Here is a 9,510-nt window from a genome sequence, read left to right as displayed (position 1 = left end):
CCTGTGTTCCTTCTCCAGGCTCTGGGCATCTATTGCTGGCCCTGGCATCAGACTGGTAGGAGTGGGATGGATTGAGGTTCCCCTCCCCCGGCATCTCTAGTTTAAAGCCCTCTTCACCAGCTTGGCAAGCCTATGACCGAAGATGCTCTTCCCAAAATGGTTGTTTCGATCACAACAATTAGGCTTGTACCATCACACAAATCGACCAGTAAGTGGTAGGTGGGCATGAAGGTGAGAGCTTCAGAAAGAGAGACATTAAAAGATACAAGGCTTGTTCTGTAGTGGTTCTGTTGTGTTGTTTTCTGTGTGTTTTTTTTTAAATCGACTTGTTCATGAGCCTTTATTACTAAAGGTGGTAGCAAAGTAATTCAGAGGTAGCAACATCTTTTACTCATCCCATTTCTCCCTGAACACTGGCTTTCAGATGACACACCCTGAAGAACTTTATAGACTACAGTCGATGAGTGGTATTACATCCTGCTGTTCCTGCCCTTTGTTTCTTTTTCGATATAAGCTTCTCAGAACAGAGGTTTGGATCAACTGCTGGCTAAAATGTATTCAAAAGTTTTAAAGGAAGTCCAAGATTTAAAAGTCATCATTGACAAATATTTGCAACAAATATGGAGTAGCACATTTATAAATGAAAAAAGAAACAAAAATCTAGTTTAAAGTGATTTTCACCCACAGTTAGTCACAGAATACCAGAATTGCTGAAGCTGGGAAGGCTCTCTGGAGATCATCTAGTTCAATGCTCCTGCTCAGATCAGGGCCACCTACAGCAGGTTGCTCAGGACCATATCTTGTTGGGTTTTCAGTATCTCCAAGGATTGAGACTACACAACCTTGTCCTGTGACTGAGAAGAATCTTGCTGTCTTCTTTACTTCCTCCCCCCCCCATCAGGTATTTATACATGTTGATCAGATCCGAGTCTTCTCAGCCTCTCCTTGTACGAGAAATGCTCGTTAATCATCTTTGTGGCCCTTCACTGGACTCACTCCAGTATGTACATGTCTATCTTGTACTGGGGGGCTCAGAACTGGACACAGCACTCCAGATTTGCCTCAGCAGGGCTGAACAGTGAGGAAGGTTCACCTACCTCTAGCTGCGGGTAATGCTTTTCCTAATGCAGCCCAGGAGGCTATTGGCCACCTTTGCCACGAGGGAGCATTGCTGGCTCAGAGAGCACCCAGTTGTGCTGACTTCCCAGAAAATGTATGGAGCTTCCTCCATCATGCTGTCCTGTAGGCACTTCTGTATTTATGTGCATACACACACTTAGGGGGGTCTCCTACTACCACGTTTTGTTGATTACATCTCAGGGCCTGTCCACATCACCCTGAACCCTTTTCTTGCCAGCCCACTCTGCCACCTTCCCCACTTGATTGTGGGTCATCTCCCTCCCCTGTCGTTCCCGGTTTAAAGCTCCCTCACCAGGTTGGCCAGCCTGTGGAAATTTGCCCCACTTGATGCGGCTGATCCCATCTTTTCCTAGCCATCCTCGATCCTCAGAGCAGGTTCCATGTTCATAAAAGTTGAATCCCTGTTGTGATACCAGCTATACAACCAGTTGTTGACCTGCAGGATCTGTCCGCTCTTCCTCAAGCCCTTTCTCCTCAGCCGCCCCAGTGGATTGACCACCTGGGCTCCCATGCCCTTGATCCTTGCCCTCAGCGCCATGTAGTCGTGACTAAGTGTCTTTCCTGACTAGATCAACAGAGGATCATCTACCTAGGCAGGTAAAGTAAAAGTACACTATACATTTCAGCATTGGTGAATCAGGTCTGAAACATATAGACAATTAACTACTAGGTACCTTTTAAATTATTTTTTTCTTGGTAAAATATGATGTGAAATGGATCCACAAATATGTCAGATAGGAAAAATCTCTAAAATGCTGCTATAATAACTCTAAGAAAACTGATTTTTTTTTTGTCACATTTGAGACATTTAGATTAGAAAATTATTATGAAGGTTCTCCATTTGGGAATAATAAAGTTACAATAATTGGCTGAAAAAATGTTATTCTTGTTGACAGGAAGGCCTTTTTCAGTTTCATTGACATTCAGTCTGAATCACCTTAAAGCCAAAAATATTTCAAAATTCTCTTCACATCAGAAATGCAAAGGAAGTTTAATTTTGGAAAGATCAGCATCACAATTCAACATGACCTAGAACTGGGGCCTGAGCTTCCAAGGTCAGAGTGACTAGATGAACAAGCAATCTTAGAATTTGTGTAGGGGCTATCCTGAATCCAGAAATGATTTCATTCTCTCTGAAAACTTATGTTCTGTGCCTAGAAACCCACCCAGGGAACCACTTTTTCTAACAGCTGAAAATTGGGAAGATCATAATGAGAGGGGGGGTTCTTTTTTTTTTTTTTTTTTTTTTTTTAAGGGTTCACCACTTTAAGCATTACACAGCACCTCCCCGAACTCTGGAAGGGTCCTCCTGATTTACGTTTAGGTTGTTTGAATTACAAAATCAGGTAGTCTTTGAATTTTGCTCCAAGGCACAGTAAAGACTGATTTACAATAAATATAAATTATTCCTTTTGCATTGTTTGTTCTTTTTTTTTTTTTTTTTTTTTTTTTAAGGGTTCACCACTTTAAGCATTACACAGCACCTCCCCGAACTCTGGAAGGGTCCTCCTGATTTACGTTTAGGTTGTTTGAATTACAAAATCAGGTAGTCTTTGAATTTTGCTCCAAGGCACAGTAAAGACTGATTTACAATAAATATAAATTATTCCTTTTGCATTGTTTTAAGATGTATAATTCTGTCTCGTGATATTTTTTTCATTCTCATGAAATTCATTTTCATGAATTTTCATTCATTCATTTTTTTCATTGGGGTCTACAATATAATAATACATCTCAAAATCCAACAATAAAGTGAAAGATGGAAGAGAAATTTTATTATTTCAAAAGATTCCTTAACTCTCTACAAGTTGATCCATTCAGCTCTATCAGGTAAGTAGCCTGATGACAGGATGATTGTTTGACTTGGGTTTCCAGCACAGAATCTATTGCTATTAAAGATGAAAATGAAATGCACGATTGTTTTTCAAATTTATTTTGAAGTGCAAATTTGGATACAGTTGTTGTCTATGGGCTTTTTCCCTTTGAAATAAATAAGAGCAGCAGGTCACTAATGAAGCATTCTGAATCAAGCATCTGTGACAACTTTGCTTCCATTCTTCTAATAAGCCAATGGTAATTAATTCATCCACAATTACACAGTGCCAAAAAATTGTTGTGCATCTACTCAAGTGACAGACAAGTGTGATGTCCTCAGGCATTTGGAACATTTCACAAGGTGACAGACTAGCAAAACATACTTGGATTTCATCTTGATGCTCTTCTATTGTATCTAATCTTCTGTCTATCAAAACATTGGTAAGCACTATCTGCACAGAAAACTTAAAAGATTCTTTTCAAATGTGGTGAGAAACTTTCAGACCAAAGCCATGAAAGCAGTAAATTAAATTATTCAGCTGCCCAGTCATGCGGTGAATGCTGTAAGTCTTTATGCTATTTGTGCTAGCTGCAGTTTAAAGAGATCCATGGCCTCCTGCCGTTGCTCAATATGAAAGTCAGTAAAGGGAAAATTCTTCAGTTTCTTCCAAAAGAATGAAAAAGCTCCATCAAGCACTGGAAGAGGAAGTGAACAAGAGTTTCCAAATAAAAAAACCTGAACAGCAGACTAGATTTCTCCATAGAAAGAAGGAAATAACCTGGTAGAAACATGGAAATACTGACTACATTTAACTGAAATTTTATAAGTCCCTTGACTGATTTTTTGCTGCTAGACATTTTTTGCAATCATCATAAGAAAATAACATTAGAATATAACACGAGAACAGACGTACTGGCTCATATCGAAGGTATATTTAGCCCTGGGCTAAGCGTATAGGCATTTGGATCTGCTCATTTTAAGTGATTACCTCTAGTGCAAGATCGGAAGAGATAATAACTTGTGGATTACCATATATCTTCTCAACGTGCTCATGACTTTATGCAATTTCTATCATCTCTAATTTGTTTCCCTTCTTCTATTGAGCATCACAGGCAGAGAAGTCAGTCTGTTTAGTTATTCTTTGTACCAACGCTCATCTCTCTCTTTGGTTGCCTATGTAACCCCTCTGGGTACCTTTCCTGTTTTTTCAATATTCCTGTTAAGATAAGGAAAATCAGAAAGGCATGGTTTTCTAAACACAGATGCAGCACAGATTTAAACAGTGGAATAACAATGATCTTGTTATTCTTTTTCCTGTTGTAATGATTCTTGGGGGGAAAGCTGCAGTCTATTTACTTTTCGACTGCTGGTGAGCAAAGAACTGCTGGTTCCATAGAAGGGACTGCTGTTAACAGCGAGATGGAAAGATCAACTCAGAACGCAGTTTATGAAGATTAGGATTATTCTTCTCTTATATGCATCGCATTTGTCTACATAAAATTTGGATCTTATATGCATCGCATTTGTCTACATAAAATTTTAATCGTTTAATACTTTTTGGAAATCAAACAAGATCTCCCTCATCCACTTGCTTGTTAATTTCTTCAAAGAACTCCAATGTATTCATGACACGTGGCTTCCCCTTACAAATGCACGGTGACTCTTTACCGCTATGCCACGTTTATTCACACCTCAGCCAATTCTCTTTAGACGGTATCCCATCAGTTTCCTCACAATGGTCACCAGGCTTACTGGGCAGAAGTTCCACCCACTTTTTTTAAAACGCGTTTCCCATTTTGCTGATACTGAGGATGTTTCAGGTGAGAAGTCATCCACCTCAGTCAGCCATTTCTACCATGAGTTTCTTTACAATTATGTTTCAAACCTTTAAGTAACCTCTGATCAGCATGATATTTGAATGCAACAAATCCTTTAAAAATATAATAAAATATTACTTTCTTATTCCTGAAGAAACATTACATTTTCTTCAAAATTATAAACAGCCTATTTGTCAGGCCTGACAAATTTCAGCCCTGGTCTAATGACGTTTTTAAGGTCTAGTTTCTTGGAAACCCTCCAGACAGGAAACATCTGGTTTGTGCCATTAGAAACCTTAGCCTTTACTTCTAGATTTGCCTTATACAAGATACTAATTTTCAAACACAGAACATAAAAGATTTTCATTTATCCTGGGCTTTCTTTGATTGTATCAGGTACTGTACATTAATTGCAAGCACTGTGAGTGTGCCATTGTATTTCCTGATTGGGCCTATTTTTCTAATCTATAATTATTGCCATTTGAGCTTTTTTTAATAGCATCAGTTGTACACTGTAAAAATGTACCAGTTGTATGTAACTGGCAGACTGCTGAAAGTCCTGATTTTGAACCAAGACTCAAGTGTTTAGGTAATGCGTTAACAGAATAAGAAAGGGTGCATTACCCCACAGAATACCCTATCTAATTACAAGGTAGAGTGGGAATAGAAAGGGGTAATGTGATGATATTCATCCATACAGAAGGCAGTAGTCTACACATACTGGCAGCTTAATTGTTGTATATTTTTTTTTATAGGCAAAGCAAAATTTCAAGATGGAACTTAGAATTAACAAAGGGCTGCTTTACAGATACTTTCAAGGAGTCTTCCAAGTGTGAATTGTTACATAGGAAAATTATAGAGGTATTTATTTGAAAATGTAACAAGTAGACTCTCACAGAATGAGAAAAGACAGTCTCTAAAAGATCTTCAGAGACAAGACAAGCTCATGTTTAATATGACCCAAGTAGGAGGAGTGAGCTGGGAGAAGAAAAATCAGATTTGTTCAAAAAAAGAGCAAAGTTGGAATGTTATTTTTATGGCATTTCAAACAGGTATGAACAAGATAAGACTGTATTTATCTAGCAAAAGGTAAAAAAATTGCATAATAAAACTTGACATGACCTGAGCTTTATGTACAGATGTATACAAATGACTATCTATCTCCAAGATTCTAGGCAGAAAGAATCTGTTAGAGACAGGAGAAGCCTGAATGTGAAAAATTAAAGGGATGTGCAAATCAGAGAGGATTTCTGCCACAGAATGATCAGAGAGAGGTAGAGGCGTGCGCAAAACCTGGTAAAGCTCCATATTAACAATACTGAATTTGCACTAAGTCCAGAAAAACACAGGTTAGAGACAGATCTATGTTTTACCACCTGTAGTTGGTGACTCTGGATTATAGACAGTAGCTAAATTAATATCTGCAAATGCTGTTAACCCCATAGATCAGATAACAGGGAAAGCATGATGGGGATTTGGGACAGAATGCTGTGGATGAAAACATTGCAAAGGAGTATCCTGTAAAGAACATGCTGAAGGGTAAGGAGAGAAGAACAGATGAGGGGAAATTGTACTACGGCATCCGTCTTTTCCATTATTTTAGCCATTCAATTGGATGATTTCATTATTTAGATCAGCAACAATAATGCATCAAACAATTTTTTGCACTCTTGTGGTATTTGCCCAAATACTTGATGCAGTGGAAGGACTCCATTGAGTTAAACAGGCTTTGAATCAGTCTCTGTCCTGCCCCCTCAAATCTGACAAACAATACACTTTTGCCCTGTAACATTCTCAAAAGGCAACTTGCCTAAATCAAATTAGCACATCAAACTATTGTTAGCACTAATGAACTAGTAAATCAACCGTTAGTTAACTAATTAGCATATCAGTGCTCCCCAGAGTCAAGTGATTTATTATTTTAGTCTTAGCAAATATCACTACCAAGTAGTGATGCAAGTATATGATGCCTTAGAAACATGTTTCTTACTATTTGAAAATGAGAAGATGTAATAGATCTACATTTTTAGAAACGGTCTTGTTTGAAAGTCAGAAAACAAAGAGCCTGTTTTGATTATGAGGTTAATTGATTTTTGAGCCCTAAAGTAATATGTGGTTCCAGTTGCATGCAATCGTTTTCTTTAATCCGGCAGAGTTGGTTTAAACTGTGTGAACCAACTGCTCAGACTCCATTTTATTCAGAACATGGGGATTTTTATTTGAGGTAGAACAAAGTTTCAAGTGTTTCCCTAGCTGCTTTTCTTAGCTAAGAGGACGAAAAGTGGTACTCTGGCTCTGCTCTTCCGTTTTCAATTTTTTCTCACAACCTGTATTATGGAATGTGGAACAGATGAGCTGGTCTTTGGAAGCTATATTGCAATTTACAGTCGTTTTCAATAATATGCTATACTTACTTTCCTACAGTAGTAAATTTTACTTCTTATGCGCACTAAGAAATTATTCTAAAACTGTTATGTTTTCTTGAGCAGACTATACTTACATTTAGGCAAGCGGATATTTTCTGTACACAAAATGAGAATGTGTTTTATATGTATCTAGTTCCATAGCTCACACAGATCACGTGCTTACACAAGTGGAATAGGGTTTTTTCTAAGGCAATAAATACTTCTCTATTCCTATGAAATATTACATTTTATACTGTTAGGCATTATAATTTGTATTTTCCTAAAATACGAAAAGTAAACCAATAGAGGGGGGGGGAAATCAAAGGATTAACACTGCACAAATGCAAACACGAAAACTCAGTACCCCACAGTTAACAGAGCAAGCTGCTCAAAAGACATTTTTCTGCTAATAGATTCATTTTTTTTTATTCATTCGTTTTGAATCTAATTGATTCATTCGGTTTGATTCATTCACCCAGCTAATGGTTGCGGTAGCTGAAGACACTACCCTTGGCTTTTTGTTGCCATCCCTCTGCTGTAGCTCACAGCCCCTGCAGCTACGTGATGAGATCAGAAGCATGCCCAGCTCTTAGCTGCCTCACCACATACTCTAGCTCCTCAGCTCAGCTCTTCCTCCACCTTCAATTTACACCAAGAAGCCAAACTCTGCACTGAAGTGACCGGTGTGCACACGTAAGCTTTCTCCTGCCAACTCTGCTAGGTGGGCAGTAGTCCAACAAAAAAGGACTACCAATAGCTGGGGTAACTCTTTAACCAGCTGTTTCCAGATTTGCCAAAGTCATTTGCCAAAACCTCTGCTCACTGGTTATTCTCTTTTAACACTCTTTCCCAAGGCTGAAATTTTTCGTGACTGGGAAAAAAGAGAACTTGGGTTTGCATTAAGATAAATAGAATACATTTTAAAAATCTATCAATCTTCCTCCCTTTATTTGTGAAGACTGCCAGCTAAAATCCAGGGTATCATGTGGCAGAGATGCATATTTTTCTCTCTCACTTAGAAACACCTACAGCATATTAGCAAGACTGACTAAAAAAGGCTCAAGGCAGCAAGCAGATATGTGTTTTACATATTTGACTCCAGTCTTCAGGAGAAAAAAAAAAATCTTAATGTAATCTCTCAAATAAGAGACTCTACCAGGATTTTCTTCCAAAATTTTGTCTGTCCGCTTGGATAAATCAATTCTAACTAAGACTAGCTAGGAGGATTTTAGGTAAGCAGAAATAGTTATCTGAATTGAAGTGATTATGGTTCAGTATTTAATTTTAATTTAATTTAATTTTGTTTTGCAACAAACTGTACAGATTATAAGAGACATTTTCTGCTGCCTTTGAAAGAAAGCACTTCCAGCAGCAGGTGACTTTCACATGTGTTACTTGTCTAATAAATGACCAGCATCACATTCCAGAGCATTTCTAGGTTTTTGAGAGTTCCTTTTCCAGTCCCACCTACTATAACCCTGTTTAACTTAGGACATACTGTCAAATTGTAGTATCAGTGAGATGACTACAAGTTAAAATTAATCTGATTGCAGTAGAAATACATTCACTTAAATAATTCACAGCAACATGCAGACTGACCTGTCCAGTAATAGGTTAGGTGCAAATAAAAGCTTTCCTGGGTGTTCCATGGAGCGCCAGACTAAGCCAATCATCAGTATCTCTAACCAGGCACATTCCAGTAGATGGACCTGATCATGGAGTGTTAAATCCACAAATCCTGAAAGAATAAACAGGAGACAGTAAAAACACTCCAGGTTTGTAAGTGGAACAACACTATTCAGAAAATCACGTTTAAAAGTGCATTGGAGCTGGATAATCAAAAAGAAAAAGCAATAAAACAGACATTTGTCCTCTTCACATTTCAGGCTGAGTTTTGTCTATTATTAGGTCCACCATGGCTCCATCCTGCAGAACAGTCAGCAGTTTCTAGCCCCCTGGTCGCGTCCTGGCTGCACCCTGCCCCAAGAGCAGGGCAAGAACCAGGAGAGCATCTCCATCCCCACGCCTGTTGCTAGTGGCCCGGGAAGCCAGGTGCACGCTGCAGAAAGGGGCAGCCGTCTGCTCCAGTGCCGTGTTGCCTGGGTCATGATGGAGGGAAAATGGAAAAATAGCTCTTATAAAATGAAATGATAGCTCTAATCAGCTAATCCCAGACCACTTTTCCTGGTGGAATGCTGTTTTACAGACTCGTGAGCAATTCACCATACTGCAAGTGCCATACCTGTGTGGAAGAGGGCCCAATGCAGCATTTCAAATAAACTAGGAAGCAAATGCTGATCACTGCACAACCAGAATGCGCTGATGAACCACT

General features: G+C 38.7%; 1 protein-coding gene across 1 annotated transcript in view; it reads right to left on the bottom strand.

The window, feature by feature from the left end:
• The window catches only part of ESR1 (estrogen receptor 1), a 174,778-nt gene that overhangs the window by 22,198 nt on the left and 143,070 nt on the right, over positions 1-9,510 (bottom strand). Inside the window, exon 6 of the mRNA XM_019472647.1 lies at positions 8,778-8,916. Within this exon, the coding sequence (XP_019328192.1) occupies positions 8,778-8,916 (139 nt within the window). The remainder of the gene's footprint in view (positions 1-8,777; positions 8,917-9,510) is intronic.

The sequence above is a fragment of the Aptenodytes forsteri genome, unplaced genomic scaffold (genome assembly GCF_000699145.1).
Source record: "Aptenodytes forsteri isolate BGI_AS27 unplaced genomic scaffold, ASM69914v1 Scaffold82, whole genome shotgun sequence".
NCBI lineage: Eukaryota > Metazoa > Chordata > Aves > Sphenisciformes > Spheniscidae > Aptenodytes > Aptenodytes forsteri.
Note: the sequence above shows the minus strand (reverse complement) of the source record. Positions and strands in the feature narration are given on the sequence as shown.